This window comes from Sinocyclocheilus anshuiensis, unplaced genomic scaffold, assembly GCF_001515605.1.
Source record: "Sinocyclocheilus anshuiensis isolate Anshui unplaced genomic scaffold, SAMN03320099.WGS_v1.1 scaffold248, whole genome shotgun sequence".
NCBI classification, from domain to species: domain Eukaryota; kingdom Metazoa; phylum Chordata; class Actinopteri; order Cypriniformes; family Cyprinidae; genus Sinocyclocheilus; species Sinocyclocheilus anshuiensis.
Window position 1 is genome coordinate 1586948 of NW_015555734.1, and position 20867 is coordinate 1607814.

General features: G+C 37.8%; 2 protein-coding genes across 2 annotated transcripts in view; one reads left to right on the forward strand and one right to left on the reverse strand.

Annotated features, from left to right (window-relative positions):
- Positions 1–353: 353 nt before the first annotated feature.
- Positions 354–13446, forward strand: LOC107672965 (leukocyte receptor cluster member 8 homolog). Its single transcript, XM_016466351.1, has 15 exons — positions 354–653; positions 1294–1432; positions 1532–1669; positions 2193–2267; positions 2372–2669; positions 3260–3437; positions 3578–3748; positions 3876–4094; positions 4216–4380; positions 6503–6797; positions 8354–8455; positions 8536–8604; positions 8685–8814; positions 8935–9142; positions 9232–13446. The coding sequence occupies exons 1-15, from the start codon at positions 613–615 to the stop codon at positions 9392–9394; spliced, it is 2391 nt and encodes a 796-aa protein (XP_016321837.1). The 5' UTR covers positions 354–612; the 3' UTR covers positions 9395–13446.
- Positions 13447–15406: 1960 nt separating this feature from the next.
- The window catches only part of LOC107672981 (triosephosphate isomerase B), a 7607-nt gene continuing 2146 nt past the window's right edge, over positions 15407–20867 (reverse strand). The window contains exons 2-7 of the mRNA XM_016466377.1: positions 19018–19141; positions 18753–18837; positions 17565–17697; positions 17398–17483; positions 17212–17299; positions 15407–16031 (exon numbers count right to left, since the gene is read on the reverse strand). Coding sequence (XP_016321863.1) covers positions 15913–16031; positions 17212–17299; positions 17398–17483; positions 17565–17697; positions 18753–18837; positions 19018–19141 — 635 coding nt within the window. The 3' untranslated portion in view covers positions 15407–15912. The remainder of the gene's footprint in view (positions 16032–17211; positions 17300–17397; positions 17484–17564; positions 17698–18752; positions 18838–19017; positions 19142–20867) is intronic.

Genomic DNA, 20867 nt, shown 5'->3' on the forward strand with positions numbered 1-20867 from the left:
GATGTGCTTGTGTATATTTCTGTATTTATTTTTGTTTTTATTTATTGAAACTATATTATTGTGTGAGCGATGAAACTTGTTTTTGTAATGACCTTTTTAAATCTGTTTTTATTGTGTTGTATATTGTACTTAGAATACATTTCGGGGCTGAATATAAAAATAAATATATGTATATTTTTTATAAATGTTTCAGATTGATCAGAATTGGGTCTCAATGTCAATTTAATCTGGATTGTTTTTATGTCTAGAAAGGCCTATTTTTTCTTTGTGGCATGCTCCAGTATAGATATGTGGTTCAGGCTGTTGGTATAGTTGGTGTGCAGGAGAAGGCGGCAGAATTTCCGGTGTCATCATCATCAGCCATTTTGTTAGAGGTGTTGACATTCAAACGCTGAGTTCGGCGAACTAGTTGATATGGGCTCCAGTATACTTTTAATGTCAACTGAAACTTGGTATATTTAAGGTATTCGGTATAAACCATTGTTAAGCAGCTTTTGTACGCGATTTCCTACAAAGCATCCTATATTAAACGTTAGAACTATTATTTTCCTCATATTTGCGTAGAATTTTCGGACGCGATAACAAGTAGCTAATAACGTTAGCTCTGGGAAAATGGCGGCGAACGCGGCACAGCAAGCCCCGACACCAAACTGGTAAGATTATAAATCCTTTTTATCATACCATATATCTTCTGCTACATAACTTTGACTCTTGAACGACTGCATTCTATGAACGGAAACCTTTACCAAGTATGTATGATGTAAACGTTGGTGTGAATGTCCATAGCGTTTGCTAGCCTATCTGCTTTAACTTGGTGGATATTCAGCGAATTATATCGTCTTTTGATAATAAAAAAAAATAAATTTAGATATATTTTTTTTTAATTTAGCCTAGATTGAAGACGTCGCTGTTAACATTAATATTTTAGTTCAAATTACATTGAAAAGTTATTCCACGTTGGAATTTGACTTGCATTTCTACGTTTGGCTTGTTTATCAAAGGCCTGAGTACCGGATAGCCAGTCAAGGTTGTAATATTACCGTTATGGTATTTAACCAACACTCTTTTATGCCATTAATGATCTAAACAAGGCACGGTATGCGTAATAACTATATGCGTGACTCAATATAAAACTAACTTGCAGATTTTAAAGTGTGCAAATATTATAACGTTATATACTGGTTGCTGATGTATTCAGTTTTATTTGTATGTGAACTCTTTGTATTTTGTATGTAAAATATACAGGAAGGTTCTAGATATTGTGTAAAGTCAAATTTACCTTGTCATGCACAGGCCGTATGGTAGTAATTCAAGCGGAGAAGGGCAAGTCCATGAGAACCCAGAATGGGAAAAAGCCCGACAGGCTCTAGCCTCCATTAGTAAAAGTCAGAACTCTACCAAAACTTCACCAACCAATCGCACCCCACAACAGGTTAGTGTTTTTTATGAGTAGAGGTGGTTTCTAGTTGCATTACTTGTCTATGCCTATTTTGTGTGGGTAAATGGTTGATTCTGTTCTGTTTTCTGTTAGGCCGGACCTTATCAGGCAACAGACTCTTCTGCAGTGCAGCAACAACAGCAGCAATACTATCAACAGTGGTATCAACAGAACCAACAACAGTATGCTGGTTACCCATATCCGTATAACTACTACTACCCCATGCCTCCGGTAAATAAATGCACTCCTTCAAATTCTTACAGAATATGCCTATATATGTTTGCCCTAAGACCTCAGTCACAATTAGAAGTATATTTCCTAAAATGTATAGTCTTGTTACATTGATAGTGATACTAGAATAAAATGCAAGTATAATAGCCTTTTTGCTGTTTGATAGTACAGGGAACTGTCTGACATGCATCTACATTTTAGCATTTGCACGAGTGTTTATGCTTTTGGCACATGCTCTAATCCAAAGCAGTGTTCAGATATGTGTCAAAATACACCTTGCCTTGGAAATGTATCATGGTAGATCTGGTGCTGTCTGCTGTATTATTAATATTCACAAAATAATATTGACAAAAAAAAAGAAATCAAATGCTTTTGGCTGGATAACATTAGAGCCTTTAATAAGACCTCTGCAGCTGAATATGAAAAGAAACTGTGCAATTCATGACTGTGCTAGTACCACTCAACCCAACCATTACAGCTGTCCTATTTTGTGCTGTTTCAATATTTATATATTTTCCTTCAGTATGGAGGACCATATCCTCCAGGACAGTATGGTGTTCAAGGAGGCTACCAGACACCCACTACACCCACTGGACAGGTATAGACCTCCATATATCATTCTGAATTCATGCTGGACATGTATATCAACTATTTTTGTAAGTTTGAAGTAATTCACAGATTATCCCTCCCTCTCTTTTTCAGGCCCCTGCTATGCCTATGATGGAAGATCAGTCCTCCAGCTATTCCTCCCAGCCCCCTCCTCCTGCAACCCCTCAACCACCCCCTCAGAGTCCTACATCCACTGACCCTATGATGCAGGGCTACAATTCAGGACACATTCGGCCAGGGTACCAGGGTTACCAAGCTCCAGCATATCAGCCCCCTCAGCAGCAGGCTCCAGGACAGGGCCCGTACGGAGGCCCAGGCAGGGTGGATGCTAAGAAACCTAACAATAGCAATATGAACAAAGGTGGCCAGCAGCTGTGGCAACGCATGAAACGTACGTGTCTCTGTGCTTATGTGTGTGCAATGTAGGGCTGTGAAGATAGATCGATGCAGAATCGATTTGTGGATCAATTGAGATATTCCTAATGCATCGCGATTCTCTCTGGAATCGATTCTGAGCTTAGATTTTAACAGCAGATGGCGCTCTAATTTAGTTTTTATCCGCACACTCAAACGCTCATGAAGAAGAGCGCTGAAGAGCGCTTGTGCGTTCGGTTGAGTCAAAATTTCACCTCTGCTCAGAATGCTTTTATGATGTGAGATTAATGTAAACACAGCCCACTGTGAACACCCTTGTAACTCGCTTAAACCTTTTCGAACTTTCTTACTGATTATTTTAGGTTCAAGTGTGTGTAAGGATTTGGAAACAAGCAGAGTATGGCTGTTTCTAAAGCATGCAGTGCCCTCTGCTGTTCAAAACTAAGCTCAGAACCTACTCGAGAAAGAATCGCGATGTATTCGGAAAATCTCAGAATCAATGCTGAATCATTTCTCAACTCGTGATGCATCGATTTATTTTCCCAGCCCTAGTGCAACGTGTGCTTTTAATTATATCCTCCTAATGTTCTCTTTCTTCCCTAACAGAAGCTCCTGGATCCAGTGCTGTCAAATTTAATGTACAAAAACGCCCATACGTCATGGCCAATCATACCTTTACTCCAGGTGAACAGGCCCCTGGATTGGCTTCCCCCACTGCGACAAACCCATCGCCTGGGTCTGTTGCTGCAACCTCTACCACTTCCACAGGAAGTGCCCAAACTCGGTAAGCATACTGGGTAATATTTTAAGTTGAGGTAAATCATTAGAGCTGTGCTAATTTAAATGCAATGTATCACCCATATTAACTAAGTGATATTTAATTGTAATTTTGAATCATTGAAAACCATTTTATATATCTTGTAGGCCTCAGGACTGGCCACAGGCCATGAAAGAGTATGTACAGCGCTGCTTTACAGCCTGTGAATCTGAAGAGGATAAGGACCGTACGGAAAAAGTGCTGAAAGACCTTCTGCAGTCCAGACTACAGGATGGCTCTGCTTACACCATCGACTGGACCAGAGAACCACTGCCAGAGTGGGTTGCATCTCTGTTCTGTAACTTTCTACCCTTGGTTCAGTTCAGCATTCTTCGTTCATTCAGCTTCAGATATGCTATTTCAAACTATTAACTACTGGGACTAAACAACCACTTGCTTTATCAGTTTGAAGCCAAAGCAGTCTCGCTGGGAGCCGGTTCCTCAGCGTTCTCAGGAGAATGCTATTGGGAGAGGTGGAGCCACCCGTGGCAGGGGTGGGGCCAGGTTGGGTAACTACAGAAATGTCTTTTCTCAAAGAAGCCCCTCTTCAAGCTCATCCCACTCCTCATCACGATCCCCGTCACCTCACAGCCGACACAGGGACCGGAGTAGACATCATCGCAGGTAATTCACAGGGTTGCAAACTTGCTTAATAATCTAATACAATCACTTTCATTCATCGGTATAAATATGAAAGGATTTGGAGATCTGTAGGATTTGACAGGTGATTATGTTCCTCCTTTAGTGACTCTGGCTCTCAGTCAGACAGCAGCATGTCAAGTGATCTTCGACTTCCACTGTCCCGGCGGCAACAAAAGGCTGGCCGAGGCCGTGGGGCAGAAAGGGAGCGAGGTAGAGGAGCTGCAGGAGAGAGAGGCAGAGGAAGAGGCAAAGCAAACAGAGGGCGGAGGTGAGATATTATTGTTTGTACAACAAAATTAAATGGCATTACCAAACTTTAGGGAATGTTTTCATCACATTTTGCTCAGTATGACAGTGTAGCCACTTTAAAGGGGTCATGAACTGGCTTTTAAAAATTATTTTATACTGTTGTCTGAGGTCCACTTATGACGTTCGCGTGGTTTTTACATTCAAAAACATCAAAATCAATAAGTAATAGGTTATTTTCTACCCTGGTTTTGAGGCCGGCTCGAGAAATGCTTGTTTTTTTATGGGCGTGCCGCATTGAAGACTTGGAAGTAAACGCCCACTGCTATGATTGGATAATAGTTTTGCATAGTAAACTAACTTTCTGTGTGTCTGTTTGACAAGCTACATCCTTCATAGTTGGAGCCTTCTGTGACTTTGGTTAGACACGTACACATAATCATGACATGTCAAGCGATCTCTAACAAAGCAATAGTGACACAGTACAAATATTTTTTACTTTCATACGTGTGCTGCGCCATTCCTGTTCAACCACGCATTCCTAATATTTGAATCTGAAGGAAGCTTATGCAGCGATTTGTTCTTCCACAACCAGGCACTGCACAATATTTTGCGATCTTCAATGGCATGTGTATTGCTTGGTTGCTCGATTCAGTTTAGCGCCACTTACGTTATTTCCCTACTATGCAGGGATTAAAGTTCTCCGTCGCTACGACGGATTTCCGTTAATTGTAGCGAGTCTTCGGATTTCCGTCAATTTAAAAAAATGAGGGGTAAAGAAACTAATACTAATTTCATATGATTGGTAACTTATTTGTCTTATTCTACTTATTATATTGTTTTAAATAGAAATGTTAAAAAGCTTATAAACATACATTTTTGAATTTGACAGATGAAAATGATGCCATTACAAAGGTAAAAAGAAAATGCCCCTGTAAATCACTTTGAGTCAAATGTCACCTCATATTAGGAAGGCTAATTTTTGATCAGAATTTTTTATTATTGATCAGAAGGTGCTCCTACATTTTTTAAATTAGGAGGACAAGCGCTCCTAATTACAAGAAAAAACTGCTCTTAAACTGGGTGTGACAGGTATGGCTGTGGATTGGGGGTTTGTCTGAGGAAAAACTTTCAGTCAAAAGATTATTTAATTTTTTTGCTTTAACCCCTGACTGTCATGTGCGTATCAGTGGGCGGGGCTACAGAGTTAGGCGTTGATATTCTTCTGTGGAGGCGGAGTTTAACCTATCTATTATGTCATAGGTAGGCACATTCCAGGATCTGGCGTTCGCTGGGCCTGATGTCTATAAAAGCTTTTATTTCAGTAACAAGGACGTTTTCAGTTCTGAAACTTACAGGGTATTCTTTTAGTACGATGACCTCTTATTAGGTTTGGGCGATGTCTACTAAATTGGCATCGGACGATGTCTACAGTGAAACATCTTGATGGACGATGACATCGGGGGTTAGGGGGTGTGCCCGAAGTGTGAATCCGTATGCAGAAAGGCATGTAAAACAAATAACGCGTTCTATGGAGACACTAATGGGACATGGTTAGCCGCTTGCTAGCGGTAGACTGTTACATTATAGTACATGAAAGTTCACTTACCACATACACAGAGTAAGGAGAGATGACTGATAGGACAATGGCAAATGATTTGCAGATACTGAGCACCACTGACAAATATCTAATCTAGTCAAATGTGTGGTATCGGCAGTACCTACCATTGAAATCCATAGTATAGAGTCTGTGTGATCGCAAATCTCGAAAGTGAAAGTAAAATGAGAGCGCGCATTCGAAAGCGGTTTCAATGCCCTGCATATTAGTAGCGGCTCCCTGATGCCCGCAATTTATGTACAGTATAATTACCCAACGATATAATTGGGAGAGAAAGTATTGAAATATTTTTTTATCCTCCCATCTCGTAGGCTATTTATTCCGTTTAGGGGTTCTGTAGTACACTTAATTTCCTTTCCGAACACGGAATTGGGATGCGGCGGATTGCGGGGGGTATGGGGGGGATCACGATGCCGGCTCAACATCGTGATGTCTGTCAGTTCAAGTAAAGGTTGATTTATCAATTCATGACCCCTTTTAAACATTTCTAGTGGCCTAATTAACCTTCTTTTCTGACTTCCATCAGGAATATGGAAGACCTCTCCAGCGGTATTGGTAAAAAGCGGAAAGGTGGTAACGCAGGGCTTGACTTTCATGACCCAAATCGTGAAGCGAAGAAGCAGAGCCGTGCAGCACGCTTCCACACTAAACTACGCACTGAGCCCCTAGTGTTAAACATCAATGTTTTTGACCTCCCCAATGGCACCCAAGAGGGACTGAGTTGGGATGAATGCCCCATAGTCGGCACCTGTCAGGACATCACCAAAAACTACCTGCGCCTGACCTGTGCCCCTGACCCTGCAACCGTCAGACCTGTATCTGTGAGTGTTTCTCAAAGTGTTGCTTATTTTAGAGATCTGTTTAAAGGGGTCCTATTATGCTTTTTCTCTTTTTGAATTTTAGTCAGTGTGTATGTTTGGGCATAAAAAAGATCTACAAAGTTACAAATCTCAAAGTCGACTCCAAAGGGAGATATTTCATTTTTTTTAATCGCTTTTCAAGAACTACAACGAACGGCTCGTTTGGACTACAGCATTGTTTTCCGGGTTTTGTGATGTCACAAAGCGGCCCACTAGAATATCATTTAAATAATTCCCACCTACGAAATTCTAATGGTTGCGGGGTGGGGAGGGGCGAGGTCTGGTTAGAACGCTTGGTTGAGTGCATCAGACAAGAAGATGACGAAAAAGTGCTGCTAAGCGTCAAGTTTCGCAAGTTATTACACATGCACCTGAATAATTATGTATGTAATTATGTATGTTACAATTATGAAAACGTTTTTATAAATTGCTGACAGTGCAATACTGGAGAACGATGTAATCTGCAGAATTTACCATTCAATTATGAGACTACAGTGTTTCCCATACATTGAGTGCGGATGTTTTTATATCACTATATTTCTGAAGGAAACCGACCGTCTTCAGAAAAGTTTTGATGTCATTTTCATTTCATCTTGCATGTAATGTCTGATAAAGCAGCATTTGTGAGCGGAGCGCTGCTTTGTGTACAGCGTTACCAGGGAAACCTCGATCTCTACCACTCCAACAGCGCATCCTGCTGGCAGAGAATGAATTTGCATATATATGCCGCCACAAATAGAGAGTCCAAGTCTGTGGGAAACACTGGACTATGATATAAATAAATTGTAATAAACTGTATAACAGTTTCACTGCAATACATGTTATAATGTTAGAATTAAAGAACAATAAACATAATACATATGCACTTATCTGTACTTAGTAAATGCAGTTATTTTTAAGCGGTTGTTGACATCCTATCTAAAACGCGATTTAACCAAAAAAACAACAACAATGTTACCACTCTAATATGTCTTGCAATATCCGTGCGTGCGAAGGTTCTTCGTGATCCTCTTGTTCAATATTCTTGGGGTCTGAATCCGGCTTAAATTGATATGGCAATATTGATGCCATCCTTAACCGGAGCAGATGGAACTTGTTGCTTTGGCAAGGGGTGTGGCAGTACTGAAACACCGTCTAAGCTGTTCGCCAATCACAAAGCACTGGGACAGCTAACCAATCACGTTACATTTTGTTTTTCGGAAGGCGTGCCTTCATCAAACCCGGAACTAATTGAGCCGTTTGTGCCAGGCTGGGGAGAAAGGTATTGTAATAATGTAAATTATGTGAAAAATAATAAATTTTTTGAACCACCAAGCATGAGAGCATGTTCTAGTACACCCCCAAAACAAAATCAAGACTTTGTAAAAGAGCATAATAGGACCCCTTTAATGGTTATAGTTGTGTGGTCAACACTGGATGCTTTGTGTTATTTGTGGGTTGTACTCAAAAGTGTATGTAGTTGGTAAATTAAGCAGATTTATTAGAAGATTTGTATTGAATCTTCTGTTGTGTTTTAGGTGTTGCGAAAGTCCCTGATTGCGGTTCAAACTCATTGGAAATCCAATCAGGATTACTTGTACGCATGTGAACAAATGAAGTCAATACGACAGGATCTCACTGTGAGTAACACTTAGTAGTACCACTTTTCTGCTTCACATTTTTATCTTTTAGTGTCTTATTTTGAATTCTTGTCATTCAGGTTCAAGGTGTGCGTACAGACTTCACTGTGGAGGTGTATGAGACACATGCTCGCATTGCTCTGGAAAAGGTATGTGCATGTAAAGTTAGCTCCGATTAAAAGGCATTTTTCTTTCATTTGGACTAAACCAACATTTCAACTGTTATCAGGGTGACCACGAGGAGTTCAACCAGTGCCAGACCCAGCTGAAGGCGCTGTATAAAGACTGCCCATCGGACAACGTGGGAGAATTCACTTCCTACAGACTTATCTACTACATCTTTACTAAGAATTCTGGAGGTAAACATCGCCTTTTTGTTAAATGAACAGTCAAGTTTTTACTCTCACTATTTTGCAGTCCATTTCATTGTTTCTTAATCTCTCATGAAGTGTTTAATGCCTTCGCTAATTTTTTCTTAGACCTGACGACCGAGCTTGTGTACCTGACCCCTGAGCTCCGTGCTGATCCGTGTGTAGCTCATGCTCTTGAGCTCCGTACTGCCTGGGCACTTGGAAACTTCCACCGGTTCTTCAGACTCTATCAGAATGCTCCACGTATGGCTGCTTACCTTATTGATAAGTTTGTGGAGCGTGAAAGAAATCTAGCGCTGAGGGCCATTATTAAAACGTGAGTGCAGATGCCAGGCAGATTGCTTACAAAAATTATGCTATTGATAATTGAAATCTAAAGTTTTCTTTTTTTCCATTCTGTTACAGGTTCAGGCCCTCTGTGCCGGTGGAGTATGTGCAGTCCAGCTTGGCCTTCCCAGATTTAGACTCATGTTTAGTATTTCTAACAGGGCTTGGAGTTATATTCACTCCCTCTGACCCAAGCAAAATAGACTGTAAAGTCAGCTCAGCCAGTCTTACAACCTCGTAATATGGGGAAAGGGTGGAGAGTGACCAGAGAATTTTCATTTATAGAGCTTAAAAAGACTGTAGATAAGGGACCAGATATCTACATAGATAGACACACTCAGAGTCTAGTGCTGATCGTATTTATGAAAGATATCTCAGAATTTTTAACTCTTGTAGAGTGATGGACTTTCTGACGGATGACACATCCACACACAGGGACTTAGGTGCTATATTCAAGACCCAGTATAACCTATTCACACAGCCCATTTAGTGAAGTATCAGGCAATCAATTTACTTGCACACTATCCCTTACACCAATAGGAAAAAAGGCAAAGATCTGATGGGGTAGGGTCAGCAGGTCATGTCAGGTCCCACATCACAGAGCTCAAAAAAGCATTTAAGCTAACAGTGTTGTGTGTTCTCATGTTTCTCTCCTCTCAAGCAAACAGCCGCAAAGCTCAAGACCTGAAACATCATGGTTAATCCAGAATATATTGTGAGCCAGTTTCCACCAACAGCATACCAGCTCAAGTCTGTATGAAGGCTCCTTCTGCAAGGTTTTGGTCATCATTAATGGACTTTAAAACCAAGTGAGCTATAGTGCAATCCTTCAAGCAAGAAGAGGATGGTTTGTATTCCCTATCTTTCTCTTTGCCTGAGATGTCTTCAGTGAGTCACTGGTGGAGGTGTTCTGTTAGATCTCCCGGCTCCCTTCATCTTTAAGATCCTAATGCTGATAGCATGTAATATTTGGACTGAGCTATAACAAGACAACCACCTGAAGAAATGCAGATTAGGCCCTGTTTTGCATCATAAGTTCCACCCCCTTCCCACACAGTCTCTTCTCCCTCACCTGCACATCATCAACAGTCAAGAAGCTCGCCTTCATTAGTTATACATACCCTCCTAATCGTTCCTCGACACCCAGGAAGCACAGCTCAGTGACTCAATCTTCTCTTTCACTTATACCCCAGCTGTGATCTGAATAGGGCCAACCGTTTTAAAAGTCATCCAAGTCCACTTACGGAATTCATTCACCAATAGGTTTGACCACCGGCCTCTGAAGAGCGAAGTCCTCTACAAAGCATCGCCCAGCATAGAAGTTTCCCACGCCTAACATGCAGTCAGTCGGCGAAGAAAAAGTCATTTGGAATGAAAGCAAGCTCAGTTTTTCTTCACAGCAAGTTGGAGGCTGTCTCTTGTATTCTCTCCAGATGGGGATCTTTACTAGTCACCTCACTCCTGCAAGGGCATCCACTGTCTGGCTGGGGTTTGGAAACACATGGGTTTGTATGGCTCCTTAAGCTTTGGACACGTCTACTGGTAATGGCTGGTAAGAAGGACTTGATGCTTTGAAAAGTGTGGTGGATCTTCATTCAGCTTGGGTTGAGGTGTTACCATTGTTGAACAACATGCTTGGCTTGGTATCTGTTAACCCTTCTGGCAGGTTGTGAATTTATCATTTATCATTTCTCATTTTAAAATGGGCCTAATACTGAACCCTGTTGCACCCCTTATCTGCAAGATTGACACCAAAATCCATACAAAAATCAAAAGGATCTGCTCATTTTACATGGATATTACTGTGATACAGTAGTAAATCTCAGAGATTGATATGGTATCATGGTCTTAATCTAGCCAATGATTGAAGCATTGTAGTAAAAAAGTTGTACCAATTCAAAGTATTACAAAGTTCATCTAATGCACCTTGATTTATAATGGACTGCTTTAAAATTGGAGTTGACACTCGTACATCAATTTCATTGTAAATGAACGAGGAGAATGTGCAGCAGCATTTGCAGTTGACATAATCAGGTTTATTTAATGTTATTAAGATCTAGCATGGATAAGGCTTGGGTCTGAAATATGTGTGCTTTGGCAAGATGTGCTCAGGGCCACTATAAGCAGAAAGCACCCCTAACACCTCATTGGAGAAATCTGTACATATGTGCTCATGTAGATAATGTGCAAAGTGAAATTTCTTTCTTTCTCCATAGTTACTTTGATTTCATAATTCATTTTGTTTGTTTGTACAATGGTAAGTGTCATTTTGAGCTATACCGTTATTTTGCTGGCAGTTTTAAAAGTTTAAATATAATATTTTGGGTGGCGAGCATGTTCACACTGATGAGCGGTTTAGTGCAAATAACTGAAATTTTCATGTTAAAATTATTCTAAAATTTCTTGTTCCCCTAGACATTAAATAAATTACATGTTAGGAAGTAAAACATCCAATCCACACTCATGAAGTCAGGGATTCATGGATTGATAATATGCCAAATCTTTCCCTTGTTGACCATTGCTTAATATTCCCAAGTAATTTTTATCATATTTATTTACTTTAAGTCATCTTAGCTTTGTTTATCATCTTCCACATTTCCCAATTCAGCTTTTCTTGCTCTCATACCTGTACAAATTTACTTTCGCACAAAAGTATCCAACAATAAGAGAAAGATTTGGCTTAAGCACAAGCACCAAGATAATGATTCCTTTCATTTGCAACTTGTCTTAACTGATATGACTTAGTAAAATAATTACTGAATGACTGCAATGTATCGAAGTTGGGAAATTGTGGTAATCAATTTTTTTTAGCTCATTTTGTTGACCTTAGAGCTTCATCTTGTATTTGGTTATATATTGTAAATTAATTCCTTGCTGATGCTACTGGTTACCACACTGACTTTGCTCTCCTCTCCTCAACCTTCAACCCCTCCCACCCCTTGTTCTCCTCTCTCCTCCTGCATTCCTTCATTACCAGATTCTCTCTCTCTTGCAGTCATGCATATTCGGAGCAAAGCAAGAGATTAAAAGATGAGGGCAAAACTAATCCAGAGGCACACTGGAAATTGGGCATCGAGACATCCAGACATCAGCCAATTCAGATTCTTCATTGTGCCTGTTGTCTGATGCATTTGTCATTTTGAGGAGAGCCTGGTGATTTCAATTTGCAATGTTTTTCTTGATGCCAATCACAAAATCTTTATGAAACATGACAAAACCACCTTGTCAGTCTGAAGATGATGTATGGGTTTTATTTTAGGAATTGCTCCATATAGTGTTTAGTAGAATTGCTGCTGTATGTTCAGGTGTGTCTTTTGTCTTAACGTTGCTTTTTTTCCTCTAACTATATTAATGTGTTGGTTGTTTTTTTTTCTTTCCTTTTTTTTTTTTATTACAGTTTGCTACTGTATTGTTTGGTGTTTTGTTTATGGACTTGAGGTTTCTGATGTCTAACTTTGGGGTTTAATATAAGCTGTAGAATTGCATATTGGACATACCTGGACATACAGATGATCAGAAATGTTCTACTCATGTAAACTCTAGATGTCCAAGCAGCAGGTTAGATAAATCCTTACAGTAACTCCTCTCAGGTCTTCAAAGCTCACTGCATTTTCTAATGGTTATGTTGATTGGCTGCCCATGATGCCTATTACTTAAGGATTGTCCAAAGCAATGTTGATTGTCTCAAATGATGCCACTGTTAATTTTTCTTTCACAAAATGTATTTTTAGCCCTTGCTGTTGTAGTTGATGCATATTATTTTAACAGCAGTATTACTAACAGTCTCGTCCCTCTCTTCAAATGTTGCCTCTCCCCTTGCACATCTAATTTCTTTAACTTCTTTCCTTTGCATCAGCTCTTTGCTTTCTTCCCACCGTTCATATTGTTTGTTTAGATTTGCCTCCAAGTGTTCTTACATTTAAACTTTATCCATTGATTTTTTTTTTTTGTTTTTTTTTGCTTTGTCTAATCTTTAATTTTTTTTATTCAGCAATCTGTTCTTTCTGCATGTTTCTCTTGTCTCCCTCTTCTTTCCTCCATTATGTTCTGTAATGCAATGTTGTGATTAGTATACATGTAGTCAGTGCTTGGCAGTAAGTATTTTGATAGGACTGTACTTGCATTTGTTTCTTCTTTTACAGCTCCATCTCTGAAAGAACTAATGTCTCTGCCCTAGCTAGCGCTCCACGTGTTATTATACAGTGGAGTTCACAAAGAAAATACTGCCATTTGTAGATGCTGATCTGTACATAATGTACCTACTTGAGAGAAAAATAAAGTTTTTTTTTTTTTATAGTAGTTGAAACTATTAATCTGCCAAATATGAAGAGTTACAGAGGTTTATATATAAAGTGTGCTCCTAGCTCTACTTCTTATTTTATTTATTAGCTTATATATATAGAATTTAACATTTTTGTGTTTTACAAACTCGAGATTTTTCACCGATTCCAATCTCACTGTAACTTGCGCATTATAATGCGTGAATGCATGAATATTAATACAGGAAATAAGATTCTTTGAAGTAGGCTACTTTAGAACCTAATAATAATCTGTAGGCAATTTCATGTAAAGTTTCATATATGACAAAGTGATTCCTGCCGTTTAGATTACGCTACTGTTCAAAGTGGGTCAAGATTTAAATGTTTTAATTTTGAGAAGGATTTTTTTTATTCCTGAAGGATCATGTGACACTGGCGTAGCGGCTGCTGAAAATTCAGCCGTCATAAATTATAGTGTATAATATATTTTGAAATGGAAAGCAGTTACTTCAAGTTGTAATAATAGGAAAATAATGGTATTTGATCAAATAAATGCAGATTTGTTGAGCATAGGAGACTTCTTTAAAAATTAATGTTTTGTTTGTGTAGTTACAAAAAGTAAATTATGCAGAAGCACAATAACTTGAGACAACAGCAAAATTAGGTCTACACTTCTGAAACATTTATTAGAATATTTCTGTCTTACCCTTTATACCAAATGGCATTGGCTATTACATACGAGTACCTTCAGGATAGGCCCCTCAGAGAAACTCTCTTTGAGGGACAGGAAAACATCAGGACAACCACATTCATGGAAAGTAGTTTCACTTGAATTCAAAAGACTCCGAGGTTGATTGACTTTATCCTAGATTTTTGACATTACACAAGAATGTTGGTAAACATTATTCAAGCAAAGGCATGGGCTCTAAGCCCCATGATGGTTCTTATTACAGTCCTGTAGTTAATGTACCTACTTGAGAGAAAAATAAAGTTTTTTTTTTTTATAGTAGTTGAAACTATTAATCTGCCAGATATGAAGAGTTACAGAGGTTTATATATAAAGTGTGCTCCTAGCTCTACTTATTTTATTTGTTAGCTTATATATATAGAATTTAACATTTGTGTTTTACAAACTCGAGATTTTTCACCGATTCCAATCTCACTGTAACTTGCGCATTATAATGCGTGAATGCATGAATATTAATACAGGAAATAAGATTCTTTGAAGTAGGCTACTTTAGAACCTAATAATAATCTGTAGGCAATTTCATGTAAAGTTTCATATATGACAAAGTGATTCCTGCCGTTTAGATTACGCTACTGTTCAAAGTGGGTCAAGATTTAAATGTTTTAATTTTGAGAAGGATTTTTTTATTCCTGACGGATCATGTGACACTGGAGTAGCGGCTGCTGAAAATTCAGCCGTCATAAATTATAGTGTATAATATATTTTGAAATGGAAAGCAGTTACTTCAAGTTGTAATAATAGGAAAATAATGGTATTTGATCAAATAAATGCAGATTTGTTGAGCATAGGAGACTTCTTTAAAAATTAATGTTTTGTTTGTGTAGTTACAAAAAGTAAATTATGCAGAAGCACAATAACTTGAGACAACAGCAAAATTAGGTCTACACTTCTGAAACATTTATTAGAATATTTCTGTCTTACCCTTTATACCAAATGGCATTGGCTATTACATACGAGTAAGATTTAAATGTTTTAATTTTGAGAAGGATTTTTTTTATTCCTGAAGGATCATGTGACACTGGCGTAGCGGCTGCTGAAAATTCAGCCGTCATAAATTATAGTGTATAATATATTTTGAAATGGAAAGCAGTTACTTCAAGTTGTAATAATAGGAAAATAATGGTATTTGATCAAATAAATGCAGATTTGTTGAGCATAGGAGACTTCTTTAAAAATTAATGTTTTGTTTGTGTAGTTACAGAAAGTAAATTATGCAGAAGCACAATAACTTGAGACAACAGCAAAATTAGGTCTACACTTCTGAAACATTTATTAGAATATTTCTGTCTTACCCTTTATACCAAATGGCATTGGCTATTACATACGAGTACCTTCAGGATAGGCCCCTCAGAGAAACTCTCTTTGAGGGACAGGAAAACATCAGGACAACCACATTCATGGAAAGTAGTTTCACTTGAATTCAAAAGACTCCGAGGTTGATTGACTTTATCCTAGATTTTTGACATTACACAAGAATGTTGGTAAACATTATTCAAGCAAAGGCATGGGCTCTAAGCCCCATGATGGTTCTTATTACAGTCCTGTAGTTCACTACACTAGTAGGGCTAGTAACACACTCGGTTGCACGTGTTTCAGTGGAATAAAACCTTTTTGAGTGTTCAGTATGTGTCTATCTGTCCCTTTATAATAATACAAAAATGAAACAAAACCACAATAACACTTTCTAAAGAAGAGCAGGATTTGGGAGCAGACCTAAGCCTTAGGGTTTAGGTAGATGATGGCTTCATCTCTTTATGCTTTTGCATTAATAATGTCGATAAACTCTGGTTTCAAGGAAGCGCCGCCCACCAGGAAGCCGTCCACATCTTTCTGAGAAGCAAGTTCCTTGCAGGTCCCTCCAGTGACAGATCCTGAAATGGTGGACCACAAACAGAGCGACATTTTGACCAAAGATTCTATATATAAAAAATAAAGAGCAGCACAAATCAGATATTTGTATTGTTGATGATATTTGGATTTGTTGTTGCTTGGAAAATGTCTCTAAATCTTCTGAAAAGTCAAGCAAATTCTTTCCTAAGAGCCCTAACGTAAGCAGCTTCACCAGTTGTTTATAGCGATAAACTACACTGGTATCATGTTGGAATGTGTGTTATGAATGCATAGCACCACCCAAATTAGATGCCTCATTTGCATACCCATAATGCCTTTCACGGTTAAGGTCATTGTTTCAGTCACCACCAATGACATACTCACTCAAAGTCAGATGTTGACATGAACAATTGCTAGTTAGAAATTGTCTCTTAGTATTTGTCCAGTAGGTTTCCTTTAAAAGGAAACCCCTTTATGACTGTTAAAGAACAGAAAGATTCATATAGAAACCGCGATTAACCTTTTAAACTGCTCTGTGTACCACATTCATATATTGTTATTATCCTAAATTATGCCGTCTTGGGATAGTATGGCTAGTAGACCAGGGGTGAAAAAACTGGCAGATATACCCATAATGCCTTTTACATCACTTTCACAGTCTTCAAGTGGTTAAAATGTTAATATACGTTTTTTTCTTAGTCACCATGAGTGAGACGCTCGCTGAAAATGATGGGAGAGGTTCACTGCACAAGAACTAACTGGAAATTTGCTCTTAGTATTTGTCCAGTAGATTTCCTTTAAAGGATGATCCCTTTAAAGCTTGATTAAAAATCAAACAAAACAGCAAAATTTAACATATATTAAATTAAGTGATTTGTAATAATCAAACATATGACAGACATTTATGTAAATAGTGACCATTTTAATTCTAAGCACCTCAATGTTGTTACTACACGCTTTTGACTTGCCCGAGTACTGAACACATAGTTTGATGTGTTTATGTAGTTGTGTTATATGACTATAATAAATCCCTACATTATGTTTTTATATAAACATACAGTTGCCAATAGTCAAGCATGAACAATAAATCTTCCCAAAGCAGCCATAAAGTAACCACTGGCTTACCAGTGCTTAGACTAACACACAACACTTGCATCGTGAAATTATTTTTTTTTAATCAGCAGTTTAGAGTGCAAATCATAGAGTTTTAAAAAGACTAACCTCCATAAATGATCCTGATGGAGTTGGCGACAGCCTCTGAGACATTGGCCTTCAACCACTGTCTGAGCTTGTCATGCACCTCCTGAGCCTGTAAGAACAGCAGAGAGAGACTGAGTCACTGAGGTAAATGAATTCTGGGAACAAGTTTTAAATCTCTGTGCTCCAGCTCAAATGGCTTGTCTGTACCTGCTGGGGTGACGCAGTTTTTCCAGTGCCGATGGCCCACACAGGCTCATAAGCAAGGACCACTTTGCTCCAGTCCTTCACGTTATCTAAAAGAAATGATATGGTCTTCTATCAAATACAAGGAATGTTTTATTATAACATATATGCTTCACTAAATTGAAAGATACCTGCGATGAACTTGGTCTGTGAAAAAACAACTTTCTCCGTGATTCCGGCCTCCCTCTCATCCAGCTTCTCACCGATGCAGGCGATCACGCCCAAACCGTTCTCAAGAGCATGAGCGACCTTCTGTCCAATCAGCTATCAGGAGAAATTAAACCAAAGAGTAAGATCAGAGAATGCATATGATTTATTAAGAGAAATGGTGACTGATTATCATTGATTGTGATACCGTTAAATGCCATCACTGGGGGCGTGTTTACATTTGCATTATAATGCATTTCATGTTTAACTTTCATTCACCTTAGGTCTGTTTCAGTCACCATGAGTGAGATACTCACTTAAAGTGATGGGCAGGATTCACTAGACAAGGGTTAATTGGAAATTGTCTCTTTTAGTATTTGTCCAGCAGGTTTCCTTTAAAAGGAAACCCCTTTATTTTTGTTAAAGAAAAACAACAACAACTTTGTTTTAAGAAGTTAAGCAACTATCAAATGTGCATTTATGCATACTGAATTCCAATATTTATTGTCTGTATAAAACAGTGATGGGTGCTCTGGAAGCACTGCTTTCTGAAGCTTTGAAACCTTTGCAAATCAGCCAACAGCTAAAGTCACATGATAAATTATGCATTGTTACATCATAACAGTTTTGAAATGTTTATAAATGTCAGTGGTTCACCAAGGGGGGGCGATTATTGTGAACCCAAAAACAGTGTTTATAGTTTTTAACTAATCTAAAAGGAAATTAAAAGGAAGCCCTTTTAAAGGAAAATATTTTTTTGTAAATGGAAGGAAGGTGTGAGATACTTCAAACAAGACCAAATGAGCTTTTACTAATACCACAGGTAATGTGTCTGAAAATTTTGGTTTTAGCCAGAAAGTAACAGTAAACAGTACAACGGATATAAATCAATACACACACTAGGGGGCAGTATATACTCATTGTTTCAGTGTAGTTTTTCCAGACTCAACACTGACATAAAATACACTTTAAACAATTAATGCATCTCAAAAGCATAATTAAATTAACTTAATATTTTGTTAAATAATGAAATATGTAAAATAAATAAATAATAAATATTGCTCATGAACATCAGAAAAAACCATGGATGACTATATTCACTCCACCACAGCTGCTGATTTATTCTATAATGAAAATTGGGTTTCATATAACGCGTTAAAGCACTGAGTTACCTCATCACTCTCTCCAAACACATGGCGTCTCTCAGAGTGTCCCAGAATAACCCATTTTACTCCACAGTCCTTAATCATCGCAGGGCTAAAAGAATAAGACAAATCATTTATAGTGACAATTATGAGTACAAATAGCAAAATACATTTAAAAAAAAAAAAAATAATAAAAAAAAAAAAGGACCAAAACCATGAATAATTTGAAGATTATATTTTCATGACTTATTTGTTCATATGTTATGTGAACTGTAAATTGGAGGACATGTACCTGATCTCTCCAGTGAAGGCTCCCTTTGCAACCTTGTAGCAGTTCTGTGCAGCCACATCAATGTTAGGATTCAGCTTGGACCTGGCATAGTCGAGGTAGATGGATGGAGCGCCACACACAACCTCTGTGAAACAAAATAAACAAACATGTTAAACCACCACTGGAAAGATCACTGTGAATTGCAGTCACTGCAGTTTTTCTTTAACATGACAGACCACCAAAGCAAAGTCACGAACAAATAGAAGATATTTAACCATTCAGATTGCTGATAGGACATCTTGATTAAGAACATCACAAGATAGATAGAAGATAGAATATTAAAAGTTCCTTTTTTTAATTAAAAAAAAAAAAAAAAAAAAGTTTCTTCTAAAAGCAAACTATCGAAAGCAAAGTTGAGACAAGTATTCTTTTTTCTTATCCCTACAGCCTACTGTATCATATTTGATACATTTCTAAAACCTAAACAAACAATTTGCTGAAATTTTTTTTACATGCCTTCTGTTGTCTGACTGATCGTTCAGACTTTTTTTAGTAAGCAAGTAAAAGGTCTGTTGCATGTGTCTTCCTGATTTTATAAAGTAACAAACAATAACTTTTATTTGTTACAGACATTTCAAGATGAACATTTAATGGACTGAAGCAAAAATTATGTTAAAATGTATCAAATCTGAATCCGAACAGGCTTTTGAATAACATTAATTTGTTCATCTTCCAATCATCATTGTATTGCATTGAATTATATGCTTTGCCCCCAAAGTAAAAACAAAAAAAACAGATTCGATCATAAAATTAAGCATTTAAATATCATCTTACTAAGACATAATATTGGGGAATATTAAGTTACAGCTGATATGTACAGTTGTGCTCTATTCATACCCTTGGTAAATATGATCAAAGGCGGCTGTGAAAATTAATCTGTATCATCAATCCTTTAGATATTTTATTTTAAAAATTTACTAAGATCTAACCTTTCATTGGAGAATAAGAATTTAAAATGAGAGAGAAATCTCATTATGAAACAAATGTTTTTCTCTAATACATCTTGGTCACAATTAATCATACCCTTTTATCCAATACTTTTTGCAACCTCCTTTTGCCAAGAGAACAGCTCTGAGTCTTCAGCTATAAAATTTTTTTTTGAATGAAAGATCAAGTGGATAAACGATGCGGATTTATTTTCACAGCCTACTTTGATCATATTTCCCAAGGGTATGAATAATTTTGAGCACAACTGTATATACACTATGCAAGTAGTCGGTTATAAAAATTTGATTTACATTAAAAGCTGTCAGAACTCATCTTACATTTTGGCCATATAAACAACATCAGCACATTTTTGCTCAGTTTGGGCCACTTAATAAAACTTTACCTCCTCAAGTGTGAACAATACGATAACAAAACAAGATTCAATAAGATTTTAAAGTGACGTGAGGCCAAGTATCGTGACCCATACTTGGAATTAGTGCTCTGCATTGAAGCTTGGTTTTGTTCTCAGTGACCCATTTTTGTTTTGATTTTCATGTTTGTGGATCATTATCCTGTTGGAAGATCCAACCATGGCAAATTATAAGATTTCATGGACAGTCAATTTTTTATTTTTTATCCATTTACATTAAAAGCTGTCAGAACTCATCTTACATTTTGGCCATATAAACAACATCAGCACATTTTTGCTCAGTTTGGGCCACTTAATAAAACTTTACCTCCTCAAGTGTGAACAATACGATAACAAAACAAGATTCAATAAGATTTTAAAGTGACGTGAGGCCAAGTATCGTGACCCATACTTGGAATTAGTGCTCTGCATTTATCCCATCCAAAGTGCACACACACACAGCAGTGAACACACA

Bases quoted from the DNA above. Each gene is read 5' to 3' on its own strand.
- LOC107672965 (XM_016466351.1), top strand. From the start codon at position 613: ATGGCGGCGAACGCGGCACAGCAAGCCCCGACACCAAACTG. The intron at 4,095-4,215 runs GTAATTCACAGG...TTCCTCCTTTAG, and splicing joins CGGAGTAGACATCATCGCAG to TGACTCTGGCTCTCAGTCAG. The intron at 8,605-8,684 runs GTATGTGCATGT...AACTGTTATCAG, and splicing joins CTCGCATTGCTCTGGAAAAG to GGTGACCACGAGGAGTTCAA.